Raw genomic sequence first — 23111 nt, 5'->3', positions numbered from 1 at the left:
CCCTTCCTCTTGGAGGCCCTTGGGGGCTGGTGGGGTGAGATTCCTTCGTCTGGGGGGATAGGTGGGGTGGGTTCCCCGTACTTGGGCAGGGGAGAAACAGTGGGATGGTCCCCAGTCCCCCGGAGGGGGTGGTGGATTGGGGTTTTGGCCGCTGGGAGACAGCCGGGCCGGGAGCTAGCCTGGTGCGGGGCGGCCCCCGGAGACACTAGTGACAGCCGGTGCGTGAGGCGGACACGGTGTCCGGGCGAGGCCGCCCCTCGTGGCGGTGCTGTGACCATCGGCCTTGCGGGGCGGACACAGGCCCAGTGGGGGGCGTCCCCTCAGGGCGGTGCTGTGACGCGGGGTGGAGCGAAAACGCAAACGGGGTGGATGCGGAGCCGTCACGGGCCCGGTGCGGCCTCGGCCGCGGTCACGGCGCCCGCCCAAGGACAAGCGCGGGACACGTGCGCCGCCGCTTCCGCTGACCTTCGCCCGGGGCACGCCCCTTCCCATCAAGCACCCTATCAGGCCGCAGCGCGTTTTGATGGACGGATCCAACACCCAGTCATGAGGAAGTGCAGAGCGGGCGCTGCATCGGTCTGACCAATGGGAGTGCGAATTCGCCCGGCGCCTCTCTGCGCTACAGCCAATGAGCGCGCTGTACGGCGGTGACGCGTAGCTCGGCAGCCCCGCCCCGCGGGGGCCGTGAGGGGCGGGCGGGACGCGGGGCTCAGTCGGCGCCGCCATGTTGGGGCTCGCGGGTCGTTCTGCCGCCGCCGCCGCCGCCGCGGCCCGGCCGCTGCTGCCCCGCGGGGCCGCCCCGGGCCGCGACCTTCTCCCGCTGCTCCTCGGTCGCGGGGCCGCCCCGGCCGCCGCCGCCGTCGGGGCGCGTGAGTGCAGGGCGGGCCGGGGTCACCTTGGGGCCTGCGCGGGCGGGGGGCGCGGGGTGCCGGTGGTCAGACCCCCGTTACCGGGATGGCGTGGGGTGTGCCAAGCGGGCAGGAAGAGGGGATGGGCTGCGGCAGCCGAGCAGCGGCCCCGGGGGGTGGGCGTGGGGGCGCTGGGGGGCTGCGGGTGTGCCGAAGGAAGCGGTTCGGGGGTGGTGGGTGCGCTGAGGGAAGGGCAGTCAGGGAGTTGTGCGTGCACTGAGGCGAGTGCTGGTGCTGCGGGTGTACCCAGAGGAGCTGCAGAGCTCCCGGGTGCACTGAGGAGGGTTTAGCGAGGGTCTTGGGTGTATCGAAGGAGGGGGCCAGGGGCTCCTGGATGCATCGAGAGAAGGGATCAAGGGTGCACCGAGCGGGGCGCGGGGGTCCTGGGTGCACTGAGTGCACTGAGGAAGGGAATTCAGGGCATCCTGGGTGCACCGAGCGAGGTTCAGGGGTCTCGGCCACCCCCCAAGGCCTGCAGGCGAGCCCCATTTCTGCACCCTCAAGGCCCGCGGAGCCCGGAGCTGCCCTGCCCCGGCCGACCTTGACTCGTCCCTTTCCCCTCAGGACGGGACTATGCCGCCCAGGCAGCCCCCGCCGCCAAGGCCGGCTCCACCACCGGCCGCATCGTGGCCGTCATCGGGGCCGTGGTGGATGTGCAGTTCGACGAGGGGCTGCCCCCCATCCTGAACGCCCTTGAGGTGCAGGGCAGGGAGACTCGGCTGGTGCTGGAGGTGGCTCAGCACCTGGGTGAGCACTTGGCACGGGGAAGGAGGGCACGGGGAGGGGTCCTCCTGTGATGATGTTGCCAATGACTTTCGTTCTCCTGAGCTTGCTGAAGCCACGGATTTCAATCTGAGGAGGAGGAAAATGGCTGCCCAAGGGCTGTGGCTGCAGGGCTGGAGCATGGGCTCGGTTTTCCTCAGGGCTATTTTATCCCTGCTGCTCCTCTTGGTCCTCCTCCCAACAGAATGTCCCTTTGGCAGGACCTGGGGAAGCTACCAGCAGCTGTCCCCAGGGTCATCCTGAGGACGCTGTGGTGACTGTGCTGTCCTTGGGCCTTGGCAGGGGAGAACACTGTGCGCACAATTGCCATGGATGGCACGGAAGGGCTGGTGAGGGGACAGAAGGTGCTGGACTCTGGTGCTCCCATCCGCATCCCTGTGGGCCCTGAGACACTGGGCAGGATCATGAATGTCATTGGGGAGCCCATCGATGAGAGGGGCCCCATCACGACCAAACAGTGAGTGATGAGGGGCTGGAGGGCACACAAGGTGTGAGCAGGGAGGTGGCACTGGTTTTTCTGGGTCACCTCAAGGACTGTCCCCTTATAGCCCAGGGGGCTCAGAACAGCTGCCCACCCCCTTCCCTTCCTCCTGCTCCAGGTTTGCTGCTATCCACGCTGAGGCCCCCGAGTTTGTGGAGATGAGCGTTGAGCAGGAGATCCTGGTCACAGGGATCAAGGTCGTGGATCTGCTGGCTCCCTATGCCAAGGGTGGCAAGATCGGTAGGTGACCCCCAGAGCAGGGTGGGTCTGGGGAGGGGGACCCAACAGCTCCTCTGGGATTTCCAACAGTTCCTCTGGGGAACTTTTCCTTCACTGATGATTCACTCCATGACTTTCGTTCTCCTGAGTTTGCTGAAGCAATAATTCTTGGATCTGAGGAGGAAAGAGCTGAAGGGAGACCCCAGGGGCACCCAGGCTGCCTTTGGGCTGAGCAGACCCCCATTTCCTCTCTTCTCAGGTTTGTTTGGAGGTGCTGGCGTCGGCAAGACTGTACTGATCATGGAGCTGATCAACAACGTGGCCAAAGCCCATGGTGGTTACTCGGTGTTCGCCGGTGTGGGTGAGAGAACCCGTGAGGGCAACGACTTGTACCATGAGATGATTGAGTCTGGGGTCATCAACCTGAAAGATGCCACCTCCAAGGTGTGTAGAGTCCCCCTAGGGGGTGCTGGGTCCCCTGGGGAGGTTCTGGGTCTCTTGACGTAGTGCCAGGCATGGCAGTGACACCGTGCTGACCCCGGGGTCCCACCCACAGGTCGCCCTGGTCTATGGGCAGATGAATGAGCCCCCGGGCGCCCGCGCCAGAGTGGCCCTGACTGGGCTGACAGTGGCCGAGTACTTCAGGGACCAGGAGGGTCAGGATGTGCTGCTCTTCATCGACAACATCTTCCGCTTCACCCAGGCTGGCTCCGAGGTCTGTGTTGGGCACAGGGGGATGCACCTGCCCCCCACCTGTTCAGCCCCTCGTACAGGTGCCCTCACCTCTATCCTCTCACATTCTGTCCCCTCAGGTGTCAGCCTTGTTGGGCAGAATCCCCTCAGCTGTGGGCTACCAGCCCACGCTGGCCACTGACATGGGTACCATGCAGGAACGCATCACCACCACACGCAAGGGCTCCATCACCTCGGTGCAGGTGAGGGCAGAACCAACCCCGGTGTCCCTGAGGCCTTGTCACCTGCCTGGGACCCACCATTCCCTCCCCTCTGTGTTCCCAGGCCATTTATGTGCCGGCCGACGACTTGACTGACCCTGCGCCTGCCACCACCTTCGCCCACTTGGATGCCACCACTGTGTTGTCCCGTGCCATCGCTGAGCTGGGCATCTACCCAGCTGTGGACCCCCTGGACTCCACCTCCCGTATCATGGACCCCAACATCGTGGGCCCTGAGCACTACGATGTGGCTCGTGGTGTGCAGAAGATCCTGCAGGTGAGGGGGCTGGGGCAGCTCCTGCTCGTGGGGTGCTGGGGTGGGGGATCAGCGCTGGCTGCTCACCCCATGTGTCCCCCTCCCTAGGACTACAAGTCACTGCAGGACATCATCGCCATCCTGGGTATGGACGAGTTGTCCGAGGAGGACAAACTGACCGTGGCCCGCGCCCGCAAGATCCAGCGGTTCCTGTCCCAGCCCTTCCAGGTGGCCGAGGTCTTCACCGGCCACATGGGCAAGTTGGTGCCACTGAAAGAGACCATCAAGGGCTTCAAGCAGATCCTGGCAGGTGAGGTGGCCCCCTGGGGGGTGTGGGGGAGCCTGGCTGGGCCTCCCACTCCCCCTGACACAGTGTCTCCCCCCAGGTGAATACGACCACCTGCCTGAGCAGGCCTTCTACATGGTGGGGCCCATCGAGGAGGCGGTGGCCAAGGCAGAGAAGCTGGCAGAGGAACACGCCTGAGCCCCCTGAACTCCCCCACCCCCGGCTCCGCTGGGGCCGGACCCCCAGTATTTAACATTTCCAATAAAACATCGGTGAAAACGTTCACAAGGCTTTGTGTGCTGTGGCTCCTGCTCCCAGGGGCCTGGGTCCTGTGAGCCCCCCAGCCCGCTCACCCCAAGATCACCCCCTTGGGGGGTCGTGCTGGGTTCTGTCTCAGCTGCTACAGCAGTGCAGGGACCCCCAAACCTGGGGGATCCCCAGGAGGGGGAAGAGCCCCCCGATGTCCTATGGGGTCTCCAGGAGGGGAGTCTCCTCCCATAGGGTCGCCAGAACAGCAGCCTCCCCCCTCCACTGCAAGGACAGCCTGGCGGGTGACAGATGCTGGTCCCGTGTCACTCCCCAGCCCTGTGTCCATCTGTCTGTCTGTCCCCGTCGTTCCCCCTGCTCGCCCCCCCGCAGTTCCACCTCCACCATTTCGCAGCACAAAGAGCCGCCCCGGCCCGGCCCCGGCAGCTGCCACTTTGTCCGCAGGGTCCCGGGGGGCTGCTCCGGCCCGACCTCGCCCAGTGCGGGGCTGGGGGACACCCGCCCGGGGGCTACCGGGACCACCCTTAATTTGCCCCCCTTCCCCCCCGGATCCCCTCAACTCCTCCGCCGGTGATCCCCCGGTTGAAGGGCTTTGCTCAGCCCCACGGAGCAGCGGGATATAGGGGGGGTGTCCTCGTGGGGAGGCAGCTGGGGGTCCCGCGCCGTGCCCCCGGTGCGGGGGTGCCCCCGCCACCCTCCCCGCACCACGGAGGGCCGCGGTCCCTTTAAATGGCGGCGCGGCCCCGGTGGCGGAGGGGGCGGCGGCGGTCGCTGACATCACGCGGGGCCGGGAGCACCTGCGCCCCGCCCGGCTCCGCCACCGGCACCGGCACCGCAGCGCACCGGGCCGGGCGGGCACCGGGGCTGGTGCTGGCCGCCCCCGCCGCACCCCCCCAGGTACGCACCGCGCAGGACGGGCCCCGGGGAGGGGGATACCGGGACCCCCTGGGACCCCCACGGGGCTGGGGTGGCTATACAGGGACCCCCAGATCTGTACCGGGACCTCCTGAGAGCGGACCAGCTGTACCGGGACCTTCGGCTCTGTACCGGGACCTCCCCAACCCCCCGGGAGCCCCCACCGGGCGGGGAACCCCCGCACGGAGCCCCTCTGCCGCGTACCGGGGAGGGACCCCCCCTTCCATTGCGGCCGCACCGGGACAGCTCCCCCCGCACCGGGACCTCCTTCTCCCCCCGCAGCCCCCGAGGCCGGTGTCGCCCCCGGGCCCTGCGCAGCGCGGCCCAGCCGGTGCTGCGTGACGTCACCGGGGATCCCGGGGGCCGGGGAGAGCTGGGGGGGGCCGGTGTCCCCGCGGCCGAACCGGGAAGCACCGCGCTCCGGCGGGGTTCCGGTCCCGGTGCGCCGCCGTTCTTGGGGGTCGAGCCGGGGCCGCGGGGGGCGAGGAGAGAACGAACGGGAGAGCGCGGGGGGGACTTGGGGGAGACGTTCCCGGAGGGTGCCGGTGCGGACGGGGGGAGCCCCGGGGGGAGCCGGGGGTCCCGGAGCCGGGGCTGGGGGGGCGTCCCCGCGTGGGGATTCCCCCCGCCCTGACCCCGCCGGGGGCGGGGATCCCCCTCCCACGTGGGCGCGCGCCCGCCCCCGGTGACGCCACGGCGGCGCCGCTCCCGGTGACGCCACTGCGGCCGCCGTGACGTACGGGGGGAGGGGGGGAGGACGGGACGGGACGGGGGCGGTCCCGGGACCGCCCGGCGGCGCGAGTCGCTTCCTGCCGCGGCCGCGGGTTCGGCTCTGCGGCCCGGCCCGGTACCGGAGCGGATCGGAGCGGAGGGGCCCCGGCCCGGCCCGGTGCGGCGGAGGGGCCGCGCCATGCCGAGCCGCCCCCCGCCCCGCGCCGCCTGAGCCGGGCCCGCGCCGCCGCCTGCCAGGTGCGGGGTCGCGGCGGGGGGGTGGGGGGGAGCGGTAACGGGCCGTTAACGGCCCGGGCGAGGCGGGGCGAGGGGCTGGTGGGGTCGGTTGCGGCGGTTTGGGCCCGGCGGCGGCACCCCGCTCCCCTTTCCTGACCTCGGTGAGACGCCGTCCTCTCCCCCCGCTTCCCCCTGCGCATCCCGGTTCCATGGCGTGACCCCCCCTCCACCTCCGTTGCCGGCCCCCGGCCACCCCCCGCTCCTCTCCCGGTGCTGCGGCCAAGGGCCCGGACCGGCGGGGAGCCCGGGCCCCGTCCCTGCTGCCCGGTGCAGTTTCTCCGCAGGCCCGTCCCGGAGGTCGGGGGGATCCCCTCCTCCCCTCCCGCACCGCCCGTCCGTGCCTACCCACCTCCCCCCGCACTCTCCGGTACCGGGACCCCCCTGCGGCGGCGGGGACACGGACACCGAGCCCCCCATCCCCCGAGACCCGGCGGGGGGGCTGCGGGAGGGGGTTGGGGGTGTCCTTGCCGCAGGTACCGGGAGGGTCCCCGCCGGGTGCGCCGCGGCGGGGGCGGGTCCCGTGTCCCCCCGTGTCCGTCCCCGCAGGAAGTGGCCGGGAAATGGCAGCCGGTTGTTGCGTCTCGTTGTTTTTGAAACGTCCTTTTTAATCAGGTCGCGTCACGCTCCCGGGGCCTCCCGGTGCCACCGGGCGGGGGGGGCCGCAGAACCGGGGGGGGGCGAGCTCTCTGCCCGGGGAACGGCACCGGCACCGACATGCCCCCCAGCCTGGAGCTCTGTCCCCCACAACTCAGCTCCCAGGGACAGTCCCGGCCCCAGTGTCCCCGCGGGGATCCCAGGGGCCAGTGGGTGCCGCTGCCACCGGGTTTGACACCAAGGCGAGTGTCGCTGCCACGTCGGCCATGCCCGGTGTGACAGGAGCCGGGGTCAGCCCCGGGCTCAGCGTTCGCCGTTCACCTGCCTTGTCACCCACCGTCACCGAGGTCCCCGCAGTGCCGCCATCCCGAGGCTCCTGCCCTGCGCCCTCCTCACCTCGCCCGGCTCCGGTTTCGTGCCGTGGCCCAGTTTCAGCTCCACACTCGGTGGCTCGGGGCGGGGGGAGCTGGGGCTGCAGGAGCCCCAGCGCAGGTGGGAGGTGATGGGTGGCTGTGGATGGCCATGGATGGCTGCTGGCCACAATGCACCTGGCCCTGGCTGAGCTCCCAGCAATGCCGAGGGCGGCTCTGGCCTCTGCAGGGCCCGAGATGTCCCCTGAGCAAGGGTGACATTCCCACCTTCCTGGCTTTTATTTTCTCCCGGCCCCCTCCCTGCACTGGCACATGCCCAGACCATCCCAGTCCACCTCAGTCTGCGACCTGCAGCTGCCACCTGCCCGGTTCTGGCACGTCCCTTGGCCGCCTCCTCTGACCTCCAAAGCCGGCAGCGCGTTCCTGGCGGGCGCATCACACACGGGGTGGGACCGGAAAGGCTTTTCCTTATCCAGCCCCGCTGCTGCCCGTGTCCCCACGCCCGGGGGTCCCAGCTGGGTCAGGGCAGAGCCTGTTTCACGGCTCAGGGGAGGTGGCTGCCGGTCCATCCTGGGATGTCCGGGAGCCACGCGCGTGTGGCAGCTGCGTCACCGCCCATACGGGTTTCTCCGGTGGATGAATCACTGGTGGCCCTGGCCAGGATCGGTGGCCCCTCCGGCCCCTGCCAGGGCACCAGCTGAGGCGGGCGAGGGTGTGATGAAATCCGGGTTTCGACACGGGCTGTGCCACCAGCCGCTGCGGAAGTGCCGAATGCAGCAGCCTCGGCCCTTCCTGAGAGGTTGGTGCCGCCTTGGCCAGCGGCAGGTTTGGCAAGCGTGGCACGACCGGGAGTTGCCGGTGATGGTGGCTCCAGGGGGTGTCCCTGTGGGTCCCTGCCAGCACTGGGGCTCCCACTTCACCTGCTGGGCTTGCAGGCCCTCGGGCCCCCCCATGCTAGGACCTTCAGGGTCCCATCCCAGGGCTGGACCCAGCAGGAGCCCTCCTTATGGCCTCGGGTTTGAGGAGACATTTGGTGTTGCTGGGGCATGAGGGTCACCAGGCTCCTGCCCAAGCCAGCACTGGGGCTCCAGCTCCTGCTTGCTCCCAACACGAGTGTGGCCTCAAGTCCTGGAGCTGTGCCTGGGGGATGGGGTGTGGGATCCACTCCAGCTTGGGGGGGGATGGCAGGGACACTGTCTGTCACCACAGGGTCATTCCTGTGCCAGGAGTGCTGGGTTGTGCTGGGGCCCCATGGGGTCACAGAGCTGCTTTGGGGGGGGTCTGTGTGGGTCCTTGGCTGGGAGCCCCCACGGTTGGTGGCACACGGTGATCACACCTTGGTGATGGCTGTCCCTGGGGATGCTGGTGACAGGCTGTGCTCACGCAGGTGGCAGCTTGTCCAGCTGGGGTGGCTGGGCCTGGGGCAGAGCGCAGCACAGGTTGCATCTCAGTCCCAGGGGGCTTCACTGTCACTCCTCATCCTCCCCAGCCCTTGAGCCCCAACTGGGGACTGCAGGGAGAGGGAACAGAGGGTCAGTAATGGGTGGTCACCACACTGGCAGCTCCAGTCCATGCCAACGACTGACCCCGGTGCATCTTCTCCCCTGCGCAGAAATGGAAACAAACAACCATTTTAACTTCACTGGCCTTTCCTCTGCACCCGCTGCCTCAGGACCGAAACCCACGCCTGCCTCAGGGGACTCTCCCTTCGCCCACAGCTCCCCGCTCGGCTTCCCCCCACAAGGGAAAAGTAAGTGACCCCACGGGGACAGGGATGGCAGTGCTGCAGGGATGGGGTGGCCGTGGGCCCAGAGGGGACACAGGGATGGAAGGGCTGCAGGGACAGAGGGCCCGCAGGGATGGAGAGGCTGTGTCTGGCAGCAGCTCCAGCATGAGGCCAGGGCCGGGGTCTGCGCATCCCCGCCGCCGCCATGGCCTAGAAAAGCAGCCGCGCCGGCACAGGGGCCGTGCGTGGATTTGGCCGGTCAGCTGATCCGGCACAGCCCTGCCAAGCACTCGGCTAATCCCCGGCGTCCTGCGGCGCTCGGCCCGGTGCCGGCGGAGCCCATGGCAGAGCCGGTTTGGCAAACGGCGACCGCGCAACTCCCCCGCCTCTGTCGAGGCACGGAGGGGACATGAGCAGGGCTTTGGCGGCTGCCCGGCCTGGTCATTGATCCACCCTCAAACCCACTGCTGGTGCTGAAGAGACCCCGCGGCGCTGACCCCGCTGTCCCTCTGCTCCCTCGCAGGTCTGAACGGGGGCATGAATGTCAATGGCTTCTCTACTGTATCGCACCCCGGTACTTCAGGGACGTTCCCTCCCGGCTCCGCGCCCGCCGGGGCCCAGCCGCTCCGCGCCTACGACTGCCTGTGGGACTACACACCCTACACGCCAGCTGGTGGCCTCAAGGACGGGGGTCCACCCGCCCTCGGACAGTTCCCCCTCAACGGCGTGGCCGGAGGGTCCCGGCCGGCATCGCCAGGGCACAGCACCAACCTGCGGGCAGCCGGGCAGGAGTTCTGGGGCAACGGCACTGCCGGGCCCATGGGGCTGAACTTTGACTCTCAGGAGCTCTACGACTCTTTCCACGACCAGAGCTTCGAGCTGATGCAGAACGGACCTGACGGCTTCTATGCAGCTAGTCAGTCCTCACCTATACTGAGCTCGGACACACAGCCCTTCCCACTGGCTCCGGACGAGCCAGACCCCGGCCAGGGAGACGCTGACGGTGCAGCCAAAGAAATGCCCACCACCATCGCGGAGAACGGGGGTGGACTGGTGGGCAGCCAGGAGCTGGAGGAGGCACAGCAAGGTAGGAGCCCGGGATGGCAGGTAGAGCTGTGGGATGTGGCGCTGGGGCCCTGGCAGGCGGGTGCTGGATCCTGGTGGAGTTGGGCATCACGTTCCTCGGGGAATCCCAGCTGCTCTGACCTGCCTGTCCAGTGTCCTGGCTGGGGTTTGGCTGGTCACAGCTCGGAGTAGGTGTTGGGATCTCATAAAACCAGGCTGGGCACAGCCCAGGGTGTCACCACCCGGTGCCATGGAGGGCTGGGGAATGGCAGTGGGGATCCCCTGGCTCTGTCACTGTCACGTCTCAGGGTCTGTTTTCGGTCGGTTGTTCCCTGCAGACCTGAAGATCTGCAGCTACAACAGAGCTGCCGCTGGCACAGGGCCGGAGGGACCCGTCCTGCCACCCAGGGACAGCGGGTGCCTGGGGGACGCGTCACCCATCGCCCCACGGCTGGAGGACACCCACATCCTCAGCGAGGACCCCCTGGAGCCCTTCGAGTCGCTGGCCAGAGGTAGGAGGTGTTGGACAGGAGGTGTGGGGGCTGTGCTGGGCAGCACGGGGGGGGCACAACCATTTCCATTCCGCGGTGCCTGGGAAGCAGCGCCAGCCTCTCTCCGTGCCCGCACCGAGATCTGGCGAGGGGAGGAGGTGATGGAGGAGGCGGTGACCGGGGGCCATGGCGTCCCTCCCGCGCCAGCCTGCGCCGCGCTCCCGGCCTTCCCTGCCTTCTTCCCGTCCTTCCCAGCTCCGTGACGAGGCGGTTACTCAGCGCCTGAACTTCCGCGCTGCTGAACATCGCCACGGCCATTTTGGGCTCCTCCGCTTCCCAGAGGAGGAGGCGGGGCTGGGGGGGGGGGGGGGGGGGGCGCAAACCCCTTTAACCCCTCTGCTGCCGGAGCCTTTTTGGCCGGTTCCCCCCAACACCCCCAAACTCCCCGGGAGCGGAGATGTGGGTCCGTGTGCCCCCAGCCCTGGTGATCACCCCCCTCCCCAGACCCCGGCACCGGCGACCTGTACGCGATGGACGACTCGCAGCTGGTCAGCGACAAGTCCTCCCTGGAGGAGCCCCCCGACCTGACCGCCAGCCCCCCGCTGCCCGCCGGCCCCTTCAGCCTGCTGCCCGCCAGCCCCTCGCCCGCCCCGCTGCTCGATGGCCCCGACGGCCCCGGCTCGCCGCCTGCCCTGCACGGTACGTGCGGCCCCGGGACGGGCCGGTGTCCCCAGCGCTGGGGAGGGGTCACCCCACAGGCCTCGTTCCCCCTCCTCATGGGGACCCCACGAGGGATGGACTGTGAGCCCCACGGGGGTCTCAGTGGCACCGGCGAGGCCCCCGGGCAGCGCAGGGAGGGGACAAGCGGCCCCGTGACGTGTCCGGTGACGTCCCTGACCTTGGCTCCGCAGGCGACAACGCCGAGCTGAACAGCAGCGACCACGCGGGGCTGGCCGAGTCGGGGTCCCTGGAGCTCGACCCTCCGCTGGAGCCCGAGTCTCCGGCCCCGTCCGCAGAGGAGGAGGAGGAGGAGGAGGAAGAAGAAGAGGAGGAGGAGGAGGAGGAGGCTGCCGACAGCTGCCCGGAGACTTCGGCCGCGCCAGAAGGAGAGAGCGAGGAGACCGCCCCGCTGAGTGCCTCGGGGGCAGGTATGGCCGGGATCCGCCCCCTTGGTGGCCCCCCGGTGCCCCCCGCCCGCCAGCCCAGCGTCCCACGTGTCCCCTCTCCGCAGGTGATGTCCCTCGCCGGCGCATCGCCACGCAGGAGGAGGTGCGCTTCCCGCTGCAGCACGGGTACGTGGGATGTCCCCCTGCCACTGTTCTGCCCCCGGCGTGTCCCCCTCCCGGCATCCTGTTCTCGTCCCCCTCCCACCGTCCGGCCCCTGGCACTGGTCAGCTCCGGTCCCCTCCCCATCCTGCTTCCAAAGCTGCTGTCCCCTCCCCATCCTGCCCCTGTCCCCATCCCCTTCCCATCCTGCCCCTGTCCCCACCCCCTTCCCATCGTGCCCCCATCCCCAACCCCTCCCACTGTCCTGTCCCCGCCACCATCCTCTCCTCATCTTGTCCCCGGCGCTGTCCTCCTCGGGCCATCCTGCCCACGTCCCCTCCCCATCCCGCCCCCGACCCCTCCCCATCCTGCCCCACGGCCCCGGGCTGACGCTGCCGTGCCCAGGTGGAGGCGGGAGGTTCGGATCAAGAAGGGGAACCATCGCTGGCAGGGCGAGACTTGGTACTACGGCCCCTGCGGCAAGAGGATGAAGCAGTTCCCGGAGGTGATCAAGGTATCGAGCCTGGGGACAGCGGGATGCGGGAGGGCAGGTCCTGCTCCACCAAAACCCCCACAAAGCCCCCGATTGCAGATGATGGAGGTTCAGCGAGCTCGGAGCTCTGAGCCTTCCTCACAGCCTTCCTCCTCCTCCTCACCCCCAGTACCTGAGCAGGAATATGGTGCAGGATGTCCGGCGTGAGCACTTCAGCTTCAGCCCCCGCATGCCCGTGGGAGATTTCTACGAGGAGCGGGACACTGCTGAGGTGGGTCTGGGGTCGGCTGAGCCCCCTCATCCCCCCAACCCCGCACTGTGCCGGGGGGTGACCCCAACTCGTGCCCCGCAGGGTGTGCAGTGGGTGAAGCTGAGCCCCGAGGAGATCCCCGGGCGCATCCAGGCCATCACGGGCAAGCGCGGCCGGCCTCGCAACGCCGAGAAGGTCAAGCCCAAGGAGCCTCCGGCCGCCAAACGGGGCCGGGGCCGCCCGCCCAAGGTCAGGATGGTGGATTTGCTGAGCAAGACGGACGCGCGGCTGCTGAAGAGGCTGGAAGCACAAGGTACCCCCTGCCCACCCCGGCGTGGGGAAGCTCCTCACAGCCTGGTCCCGGTGGGATCCCAGCCCTTGGTTCATCTCCACCCTACCTTTGTGCCCCCCAGAGGTGCTCAGCGAGGAGGACAAGTTGAAAATGAGCAAGATCAAGAAGAAAATGAGGCGGAAGGTGTGGATGCCGGGCTTGGGGGCTGCTCGGGTGTGGGGTGGGGGTTTCCCTGCTGCAGGAGGTCCCTGAGCAAGTCATGTCCTCCCCTCAGGCCAAGAACAAGCAGAAGCAGGAGGCCAAAGCCCCCAGGACCAAGGAGGCCAAGAAGAAATCCAAGGTGAGTCTGTGGACGCAAGGAGGTTGAGGAGAGGGAGGAGATGGAAGATGAAAATGGATTTTTTCGCCTCACCTTTCTTCCCCACACATTCTGGTGCTGTCCCAGGCCAAGGAGAAGAAGGGGAAGCCGGAGAAGGGCAAGGACAAGGCCCGGCCCAAGGAGAAGAAGGGCAAGGGGGCTCGGAAGGCAGACAAGGGGCTGCTGGCCCAGCGGCGCCTGGAGGAGCGGCAGCGGCAGCAGCTCATCCTGGAGGAGATGAAGAAGCCCACGGAGGACATGTGCCTGGGGGACCACCAGGTGAGCTGTGCCAGAGGGCTCAGAAGGTCACTCTGGGAAGCCACCAGCTGGCCCTGACCCCCCCTCTTCTCCCTGATCCACAGCCCCTTCCAGCCTTCTCCCGCATCCCGGGACTCGTCCTGCCCAGCCGCGCCTTCTCCGACTGCCTGACGGTGGTGGAGTTCCTGCAGAGCTACGGGAAGGTGTTGGGGCTGGAGCCCACGCGAGATGTGCCCACGCTGGGCGCGCTGCAGGAGGGGCTGCTGGGGGTGTCCCCCGGCACAGGGCAGGTGCAGGACCTGCTGGTGCGGCTGCTGCAGGCAGCGCTCTGCGACCCCGGGCTGCCACCCTACTGCCAGGTGAGACCCCTCCCCTGCCAGGTGAGACCCCCCCCTTTGGTTAGACCGCATTACCAGCTCAAACAGGCCCTTACTTCCCCTTGCCCCACCTTACTTCCCCTTTCCCCACCTTCTTTTACCCTCTTCTCCTTTTTCCTTTCCTCCCTTTCCCCCCTGTCCTTTTACTTTCTCCCTTTCCCGTTGCTTTTTCTCTTTTCCGTTTCCTCCTTCCCCTTTCCATTTTCCCCATCCTTTTTTTCCCCCATCTTTCTTCTCCCCTCTTTGTTAGCCCTCTTTTCTTCTCCCTTTTCCCTTTTTTTCAGACCTTCCCCTTTTCTTTTTTGACCATCTTTCCTTTTTCATCTTCCCCTTTTCTTCTCTCTTCTTTCTTTCTCCCACTTTCATTCTCTTCCTTTCTTTTTTTGTCCCTTCCTTTTTCCTTTTTCAACTCTTTATTTTTCCACTTTCCCCTTTTTTTTCCCCCCTCCCTTTTTCCCCCCACTTTCATTTTTATTTCATCCCTTTTCTTTTTCTTTCACTTTCCTTTTCTTCCCACGTCTTTTTTTTTTCTGCCTCCCATTTCCTTTTTACCCCTGCTTTCCCTTTTTTCCATCTCTCCTCCCCTTTTCCTTCATTTTCTCACTGAAAATGCTTTCTTACTGCCTTTCCTCCCTCTGCCCTTTTTTTTTTCCCTCCCCTGGCTGGGGTTGTCACTGCCTGCAAAACTCAGGACAAGGGGACCCAGATTTGGGATGTGCTGCTCTCCCTGTGCCCAGCCCTCTCCTGACCCCAGCAGCTTTTGGGGACATCATCCTTGTGGTGGGAGCACCAAAACACCACCTGACCCACCTCTCCCTCTGCTCTGCCCAGTCCCTGAAGATCCTGGGGGAGAAAGTGTCGGAGATCAGCCTGAACCGCGACACGGTGTCGGAAATCCTGCGCTGCTTCCTGACGGCGCACGGGGCTGGCGCAGAGCTGTGCGAGGGGCTGCGCACCAAACCCTTCCAGGCGCTGCCCCCGGAGCGCAAAGCAGCCATCCTGGTCTTCCTGGTCAACGAGCTCAACAGCAGCGCCCTCATCATCAGGTGAGACTGGGTGGGGGGCACAAAAATCTCCTGATTCTGAATCCTGGAGTGGATCCTGCTCCCCCTCCCGGAGCCACCTGCCACAGCCGCCCCTCAATCCCGTGTTTTTGCAGTGAGATTGACAAGACGCTGGAGAACATGTCCAACTACAGGAAGAGCAAGTGGATCATCGAGGGCCGGCTGCGCAGGTTGGTGGGGAAGGGGCTCTGTTTGCAGCCTCAGCACCTTCTGCAGTGCCCCTGGTGCTCGGGGGGTGACCAGGTGGGCAGGGGGAGAGGTACCCAACGTCCCCACTGTGTCACCCGGCAGGCTGAAGGTCGCCCTGGCCAAAAAAACAGGCCGTCCTGAGTCAGAGATCACTGGGCTGGAGGACGGCCGGCGCCGGCGTAGCTCCCGCCTGACGGAGGATGTGGGGCTGGAGATGGAGGAGGAGGAGGAGACCCGGGGGAGGAAATCCCGCCGGGAGGAGGAGGTGAGGTGCTCTGGGCTCTGCCCGGGGGGCAGAGGTGGGGATGCCACCTCGGGGGTCTCTCCCCTGACCAATCCATCCCTTCCCCAGGCTGACACATCGGCGTCCAGTGTCCCCGAGCTGGAGCGGCAGATCGAGAAGCTGGCCAAGGTGAGCAGGTGCTGGAGGGCTGGGGGTCCAGCCCCGCTGTGGGGCTGCATCCTCCTCACCACCCCCTAATCTCCCCACAGAGGCAGATGTTCTTCCGCAAGAAGCTGCTTCATTCCTCCCAGACCCTGCGTGCAGCATCCCTGGGCCAGGATCGCTTCCGGCGGCGCTACTGGGTCCTGCCCCACCTGGGCGGCATCTTCGTGGAGGGCGCAGAGGGTGAGCGGGGAAGGGTCTTTTTGGGGGGTCCTCCCAGCTGGGAGAAGACCCCACATCTCACCTCCTCCTTCTCCTCCTTCTCCTCCTCCTCCTCCTCCTCCTTCTCCTCCTTCTCCTCCTTCTCCTCCTTCTCCTCCTTCTCCTCCTTCTCCTCCTTCTCCTCCTTCTCCTCCTTCTCCTCCTTCTCCTCCTTCTCCTCCTCCTTCTCTTGTCACAGCAGCTGAGCCGGTGGCTCAGGAGCCCCCAGAAGAGAAGGTGTCCCCTCTCGTGTCCCTGGTGAAGGAGGAGCCGGCGGCTGTGCCCGTTGCAAGCCGGACAAGCTGCCCAGCCTCAGCTTCGGCCTCACGTGCCCGCGGGCGACCCCGCAAGAGCAAAGAGGAGCTGGCACAGCACTGCGGACCCCGGCCAGCCCCGGTCAACGGCATCCTGGAGGAGCCAGAGTCCCTGGGGCAGAGCCAGCACGACCTCAGCCAGTCGGCCTTCCTGTCCTGGCTGAGCCAGACCCAGTCGTCCCTGCTCAAGGACTCCGTCCTCACCCCGGCCAGCAGCCCCGGCAAGGGGGACACGGGGCTCCCGCCGCCCGGGGCCACCTCAGACCCCATGGAGGAGGAAGAAGAGGAGGAGGAGGAGAGCGCCCTGGAGGCTGTGGAAAAGCGGGGGCCCTGGTTCAACCTGCTGCCCCGCACGCCCTGTGACGACCGAGCCCCCCTCGCTACCTCCTCGGCCGAGCCCCCGCCGCGAGCCCCCGCAGCCCCCCGCAGCCAGAGCCGCGGGGAGCCCCCCAAGGGCTTGGCACGGCAGGTATGAGCTGGGGGGCTGCACTTGGGACTTGCACCCCAACTTGGGAGATTGTTTTGTGGGGCTTTTCCCCCTGGGGAGCAGGGTGGAACCCCTGCTTGGGCACCCCAGGGGTTGGGGGATGGCATGGGGGGCTCAGTTGTGTTGCCCTCGATAGGCTGATGAGAAGGGAAACAGCTCTGGGGGTGGAGAGGCTGTGGGATTGGGGGTCTGCAGGATTGGGGGGCTATGGAAATGGGGACTGTGGCATTGGTAGTCTGCAGGATTAGGGTCTGCAGGATTGGAGAGTTGTGTATTGGGGGCTGTAGGAGTTGGGGAACTTTTGCATTGGAAGGCTGTGGGATTGAGGATCTGTGGGGTTGAGGGGCTGTAGGACAGGGGAGCTGCAGGATTGGGGTCTGTGGGATTGGAAAGTTGTGTATTGGGGGCTGTAGGAATTGGGGGGCTTTTTGACTGGGGGGCTGTGAGATTGAGGGGCTGCAGGATTTGGGGGCTGTGGGACTGGGGGGCTGCAGGACTGCAGGCTGCAGATCCAGGTGCAATAATCCTCGTGGGTCCCTTCCAAAGCAGAATATTTTATAATTCCATGTCTAGTTTCTATGACATTCTCCCCATTTCCCACAGCTGAACGGCCTCCCTGCAGACGACCCCACAGCTCCCCTGCTCGCCTCCACTCCGGTCCATGCTGGCCCCAGGGCCCATGGCGCTTGCCCCCGCAGCCGGGGCAGCCTGGAAAAGCTCCAGGATGTGCCGGGACAGCCCAAGCGCCGAGGGAGACCCCCCACCAAATTCTTCAAGCAGATGGAGCAGAAGTACCTGACGCAGCTGACAGAGCAGCCCGTGCCTGCCGGTGAGAACCAGGACCCCCAGAGACCCCCGTGGTGGTGATGCCAACACCCTGGCATGGTGCTGAGCTGCTGCACTGCCTTGCAGAGATGCAGAGCGGGTGGTGGTGGCTGCAGGACCCCGAGGAGCTGGAGGCCGTGGCGCGGGCGCTGCACCCACGCGGCATCCGGGAGAAGGCGCTGCACAAGCACCTCACCAAGCACAAGGAGTTCCTGCGGGAGGTTTGCCTCCGGACCACCACCGGTCAGTCTGTCCGGCCGCCCCCAAACCCACCCTGTGCCCCCAGGCCTGTCTTTCACCAGGGTGGGGGGATTCTGCCTGTCTCCCACTCCCTGAGCCCCCACAGACCCCAACTTCCACCTGTGCCCTGGTTGGGGTTACTGCTATCCCCTTTTCTCACCACAGACCCCTGCTCCCCAGGCTGGGGGGCTGCTCCTCACACCCCCTACTCTGATCATCCCCTTGGCTCCCCCATACCCCAACTTCCACCTGTGCCCGGGTTGGGGTTGCTGCTCATTTTCCCCCTCCCTGAGCCCCCACAGACCCAATCTTCCCCCTGCTCCCTGGGATGAGGGTCTGCTGCCTGTCCCCGCTCCCTGACCCCCCTTTTGTCCCCTCCAGACCCCATCTTCCACCCGCGCCCGGAGTCGGCCGCTTCCGCGGTGTCTCAGGAAACCCTGGCGCAGTGGTCAGTGCCGGACAGAGCCTACGAGACCGACCTGGCCGTCCTGCAGTGGGTGGAGGAGCTGGAGCAGCGCGTCCTCATGGCCGACCTGCAGATCCGGGTGGGTGCCGGGCAGGGTGGTCACACTGCCACCCCCTCGGGGGCATCCCCACGCCAACCCTGACCCTTCCGTCCCCCCGCAGGGCTGGACGTGCCCCAGCCCGGACTCGACGCGGGACGACCTGCGGTACTGCGAGCACAAAGTGGAGCCCCTGGAGGACATCACGGTGCGGAGCCGGCGGGACGGAGTGCCGCTGCGCCGGGAGCTCACCAACCCGCTGGACCTGGCCGTGCTGCGGCTGGCGGCGCTGGAGCAGAACCTGGAGCGGCGCTACCTGAAGGAGCCGCTGTGGCCGCTGCACGAGGTGGTGGTGGAGAAAGCGGTGCTGAGCGGCCCTGAGGAGATGAGCCTCGGCCCCACTGAGATGTGAGCACCCCACACATCCCCCTGAGCTCTGCCCTGGGTGTGGGAGGCCAGCAGGGTCTGTCCTGGGGGTAGAGGTTTCTCGCAAATGCTATTGTGGTACCTCTTGGGGATGAGAGTCTTTATTGGGGATGGAGGTCTCTCCTAGGAATGGGGGGTCTATCGTGGGGTTCCTCTTGGGGATGAGAGTCTCTTCTGGGAATCAGGACCCTTCCTGGGCGTGTGGGGGGCCAGCAGGGTCTGTCCTGGGGTTGGGGGTCTCTCAGAGGCCATTGTGGTCCCTCTTGGGGATGAGAGTCTTTTCAGGGGATCAGGACCTTTCCTGGGAATGTGGGGTGGCCATCAGGGTCCCTCTTAGGGATGAGTCTCTTCTGGGGATCAGGACCCTTCCCAGGTGTGTGGGAGGTCAGCAGGGTCTGTCCTGAGGTTGGAGGTCTCTCCGAGGCCATCGGGAGATCTTGCAGGGATGAGGTTCCTTCTGGGGGATTGTGGGTCACCAGTGTTTCCCCTGGGATAGAGGGAATGTGCAGCTCCCTCAGAGGTCTTTGGGGTTCCTCTTGGAGATAAGAGTCTTTCTTGGGGATGAGAGTCTGTTCTGGGGATCAGGACCTTTCCTGGGAATGTGGGGGGCCAGCAGGGTCTGTCCTGGGGTTGGAGATCTCTCAGAGGCCTTCAGGATCTCTCCTGGGGATGAGAGTCTTTCCTGGGAAATGGGGATCCCTCCTAGGGATATTGGGGTCCTTCAGAAACCATTGGTCTCTCCTAGGGATGGGGGTCTCCCTGGGGCTGGGGGTCTCCCTGGGGACAGGGTCTCATGAAGGCCATCAGGGTCCTGCTCGGGGACCCCTCCCGGGAATGGGGGGCCCAGCAGGGTCTGGGATTGCCCCAATGGAGTGGTGGAGGGTTCCCCATGTCCTACCTGGGAGCCTGAGGCAGGGCAGGACCCCCAGCCCGGGCTGAGGCCCCCGCTGTCCCCGCAGCGCCTACGAGATCACGCCGCGGGTGCGAACGTGGCGGCAGACGCTGGAGCGATGCCGCAGCGCGGCCCAGGTGTCCCTGTGCATCTTCCAGCTGGAGAAATCCATCGCCTGGGAGAAATCCGTGAACAGAGTGGTGAGAACTCACACCAGGGGGGTGCAGGGGGTTCAGACCCCCATCCCGGCGTGGCTCTGAGCCCCCTGTGTCCCCCCAGACCTGCCTGGTGTGCCGGCGAGGGGACGACGACGAGCACCTGCTGCTGTGCGACGGCTGCGACCGCGGCTGTCACCTCTACTGCCACCGGCCCCGCATGACAGAGGTGCCCGAGGGCGACTGGTTCTGCTCCGTCTGCGTGGCCCGGGTAGGTCGTGCGGCAGCCCTCTCACCCCATCGGGTGATCCCAGAAATGATCCCAGACCCTGTTGGCCTCCCCATCCCTAGGAGGGGTCTTGGTCCCCACAAGAGACTCTGGTCCCCAGCAGGGACCTCCATTATCCCTGGGAGGAACCCCCATTCTCAGGGGAGACCCCAATGGTCCCTGAGGACCCCCATACCCCTGGGAGGGATCCCCTTTCCTAGAAAAGGCTCTTACCCCCAAAAGGGATCCCGGTGGTCTCTGAGGACCCCCATACTGCTGGAATGGACACCCATCCCGGGAGGAACACTGGAATCCCTGGGAGGGGTCCTGATCCCCTCGTTCCCAAGAGGGACCTGAAAGCCTCTGAGAGATCCTCACCTCGAGGGGAGACCCTGCTGGACCCCGCACTCCTGTGAGGGGTCCTGATGCCCAGAAAGGGCCCTGATGGCCTCTGAGGGACCTGATGTCACTGGGAGGGACCTCCATTCCACAGAACAACGCTGACCCTCGGGAAGGGAGGACACGGGGAGCAGCCCCTGCCTCGGGGCTTGGGTCAAGGACAGGGTCTGTGGGGCCAGAGGGTGGCCAGAGGGTGACCCTTTTTCCCCCCCAGGCAGGGCAATACCGGGACCCCATCTCTCCCCGGCGGGGCAAGAAGCGGAAACGCGGCCGTGCCGTCGCTGGGAGCCCCGGGGAGGATGAGCCGAGCCCGCGGCGCCGCTCAGCCCCGCGCCGCCGGGAGGGGCTGCCCGTTCCCCGTTACCTGGGCGAGGGTTTGCCACCCCCCCGCCGGAGGAGCTCAGCCCTGCGGGGCCAACCCAGTGACCTGACCTTCTGCGAGTGAGTGCGGCGGGGGCCGTGGGGAGGGGGCTGCGGTCACGACCACCAAAGGGCTTCCCCCTGACGTCCCTGCCTTCCCTGCCTCTCCCAGAATCATCCTGATGGAGATGGAGTCGCACGAGGACGCGTGGCCCTTCCTGGAGCCCGTGAACCCGCGGCTGGTGCCAGGCTACCGCAAGATCATCAAGAACCCCATGGACTTTGCCACCATGCGCACCAGGCTGCTGCGGGGCGGGTGAGCGGGGCTGGGGGTCCCTCATGGGGCTGGGGGTCCCTCATGGGGCTGGGGGTCCCTCCAGGGCTGGCAGGATCCCTCCAGGGCTGGCAGGGTCCTTCCTGGGGGTGGGGGTCCCTCCCAGGCTGGTGGCATCCTTCATAGGGATGGCTTTTGTCGGTTTGAGGGTCCCTCAGATCCCATCGGGATGGGATTTCTTTGGTGCTGACAGGGATCCCTCAGAGGGCTGGGGGTCCCTCCTGAGGCTGGGGGTCCCTCCAGGGCTGGCAGAGTCCTTTTTGGGGTGAGGGTCCCTCACAGAGCCATGGTGTCCTTCATAGGGGCGGCTCCTGTGGGTTTGGGGATCCATCAAGTGCTGGAGGGTCCCTCAGATGCCATCAGAATGGGGTTTCTTTGGGGTCCCTCACAGGGCTGGGGGTCCCTCCTGAGGGGGGGAGTCCCTCCAGGGCTGGCAGAGTCCTTTTTGGGGTGGGGATCACTCATAGGGACGGCTCTTGTGGGTTTGGGGTCCCTCAGAGGCCATTGGGGGTGGGGTTGCTTTGGGATCCCTCCCAGGACAGGGGTCTCCCCAGGTCCCTTCCCAGGGATGGGGGTCTCATGAGGGCTGTGGGGGTTTCCTCCCAGCAATAAGGGGTCCCTCCAGGGCTCTCAGGGTCTCCTGTGAATGGGGATCTTGGTATCCAGTCCCCTCCTGGGAATATGGGGTTCCTTGGGGGTTGATGGGATCCCTCCCAGCCATGAGGGTCTCTCCTGGGGCTGGGGTCCCTCAAGGGCTGTCAGGGAATTGGAATCCCTCCCAGGAGTGAGGGTCTCTCCTGGGAATGAGAATCTTTCCTGGGGATCTGTTCCCATCCTGGGAATATGGGGTTCCTTAGGGGTTGGTGGGATGAGGGTCTCTCCTGGGGATGAGGTCCCTCCAGAGCCGTCAGGGGATTAGTTCCCCTTCCCAGGGGTCCCATGGGGGTCCCGGCCGCCCCCCACCCACCCCGTGCCATCCCCCAGGTACTCGAGCTCGGCAGAATTCGCCGCCGACGCCCTGCTGGTGTTCGACAACTGCCAGACCTTCAACGAGGATGACTCTGCCGTGGGTCGCGCCGGCCACGCCATGCGCCGGTTCTTCCAGAGCCGGTGGGAGGAATTTTATCAGGGAAAACACGCTCCGAACCCGTGAGCTGGGGGGTTCTGCGCCCCCCTCCCCGGGGCTGGGGGTCTCCTCAAGCCCCCACGAACTGCCTCCTCTCTGGAGCTGCTCTCGCTGCCTGCTGATCCCACACTGGGGGGTCTTGTCCCCCCAACACCACCCCAAAATATCCGGCAGCGTGAACGGGCTGAAGCCCCCCCCAGCTCTGCAGCCCCTTCTCGCTGCCTGGACCACCTCCCCCTCCCCAAAATCTTGCCCGGACCCCCCCCTAAGCCCCCTCCCCATCATTTTCCAGCACCACAAACTCACAGACTGTAATAAGCCAAAAAAAGGAAAAAAAAAAAAAAAAAAGGGTTGGGTTTTTTCTTTCTTCTTTTTAAATTTCATTTTCAATTAAGAGCAGAAACGGCCCCTCCACCCCCTCCTTTCTTCCCACCCCCTCACCCCCAAGGGGGAGAGACCCCCCCACTTTGGGAAATATTTAACGATAGCAATAGTTTAGTGAATGTCCGAGCACTCCTGTGCATCGTCTCATGCATTAACGGCCAGTAAAGTGGACTTAGCCCCCTCCCCACCCCGGCCGGGACCCCCTCCCCACCCTCGCAGACACTTTAAGGGGAGGGGGGACCCCCGGTGCAGCACCCCCCACCCCTAAATCTACCCTCTAGGGGGGTGCCGACCCCTCCCCACCCGGCTCCAGGGACCAAACTGGGGAGGGCTGGGTGGGGGTCTCGGCACCCCCTTTCCCTGCCTCCGCTTCTCAGGAAGAGCCCGGCCCCCTCCCTGGCACCAGGACCCCCCCGGGGGGCTTGGGGGGGTCCTGGCTGCCCCTTCACCCCCGATTGAGACCCCTCAGGGATGCTACTGCAGGCCCAGGGTGGGGGGGGGTCCAGCCCCCTGCCCCCCCCTCCCCATGGACTTGAAGCCTCAGGCGGGTGTTGCCCCCCAACCCCAGACCCCACTGGGTGGGGAGGGGTCCTGAATTGGGGCTAGGGGTGCCCCCCACCCATGGAGGGGTCCAGGACCCCCCCCCCGGCCAGGATATTACGGGTACTCGCTCTGGGGGTTCTGCGGCCGGCGGGGCTTTTTTTGGGGGGGGGTCCCGGTGTGTTCCCCCCCCAGCCCCACAGAGCACTGAAAACAACTCACCTACCTGGGCAGGGGGGTCCGGCCGCGCCCCCCGCCCCCCCCCGTCTCAAAGTAGCCTTTTTTCTATCAGATAAACCTCAGAAAACTTTTTATTTTATTTTATTTTTTTGCTTTGAACTA

The 23111-nt window shown here is 66.3% G+C and overlaps 2 protein-coding genes and 2 non-coding genes across 8 annotated transcripts; all 4 read left to right on the top strand.

Annotated features, from left to right (window-relative positions):
- The first annotated feature begins 694 nt into the window (after positions 1–694).
- Positions 695–4174, top strand: ATP5F1B (ATP synthase F1 subunit beta). Its single transcript, XM_085040978.1, has 10 exons — positions 695–869; positions 1473–1655; positions 1974–2148; positions 2291–2412; positions 2651–2835; positions 2948–3106; positions 3204–3326; positions 3409–3621; positions 3709–3910; positions 3987–4174. Exons 1-10 carry the CDS (start codon positions 725–727, stop codon positions 4082–4084), a joined length of 1605 nt encoding a protein of 534 aa, XP_084897104.1. The 5' UTR covers positions 695–724; the 3' UTR covers positions 4085–4174.
- On the top strand, positions 1696–1769 carry LOC146425883 (small nucleolar RNA SNORD59). Its single transcript, XR_014846437.1, has one exon. It is a non-coding gene; the product is annotated as a small nucleolar RNA SNORD59 (small nucleolar RNA).
- LOC146425882 (small nucleolar RNA SNORD59) lies at positions 2500–2574 on the top strand. Its single transcript, XR_014846436.1, has one exon. It is a non-coding gene; the product is annotated as a small nucleolar RNA SNORD59 (small nucleolar RNA).
- Positions 4175–4967: 793 nt separating the features above from the next.
- On the top strand, positions 4968–22218 carry BAZ2A (bromodomain adjacent to zinc finger domain 2A). Of its 5 annotated transcripts, none has more exons than XM_085040920.1 (29): positions 4968–5050; positions 8654–8791; positions 9291–9854; positions 10171–10344; positions 10828–11022; positions 11235–11471; positions 11555–11615; positions 11995–12103; positions 12252–12353; positions 12435–12645; positions 12746–12807; positions 12899–12964; positions 13070–13261; positions 13345–13599; positions 14449–14663; positions 14777–14851; positions 14973–15135; positions 15223–15282; positions 15363–15498; positions 15716–16299; positions 16921–17146; positions 17230–17385; positions 17764–17927; positions 18010–18293; positions 19271–19403; positions 19483–19629; positions 20240–20466; positions 20558–20701; positions 21704–22218. In XM_085040920.1, exons 2-29 carry the CDS (start codon positions 8656–8658, stop codon positions 21870–21872), a joined length of 5247 nt encoding a protein of 1748 aa, XP_084897046.1. In that variant the 5' UTR covers positions 4968–5050; positions 8654–8655; the 3' UTR covers positions 21873–22218. The 5 variants fall into 5 exon arrangements, with proteins under 5 accessions (XP_084897046.1, XP_084897045.1, XP_084897048.1 ...); XM_085040919.1 differs by lacking the exon at positions 4968–5050 and adding an exon at positions 5853–6037; XM_085040922.1 differs by lacking the exon at positions 4968–5050 and adding an exon at positions 6060–6177 and having other exon boundaries at positions 15719–16299.
- Positions 22219–23111: the final 893 nt, after the last annotated feature.

The sequence above is a fragment of the Lichenostomus cassidix genome, chromosome 29, assembly GCF_008360975.1.
Source record: "Lichenostomus cassidix isolate B80296 chromosome 29, HeHo_3.0, whole genome shotgun sequence".
NCBI classification, from domain to species: domain Eukaryota; kingdom Metazoa; phylum Chordata; class Aves; order Passeriformes; family Meliphagidae; genus Lichenostomus; species Lichenostomus cassidix.
The sequence above is the reverse complement of the archived record's forward strand: the minus strand, read 5'-3'. Positions and strand labels throughout refer to the sequence as shown.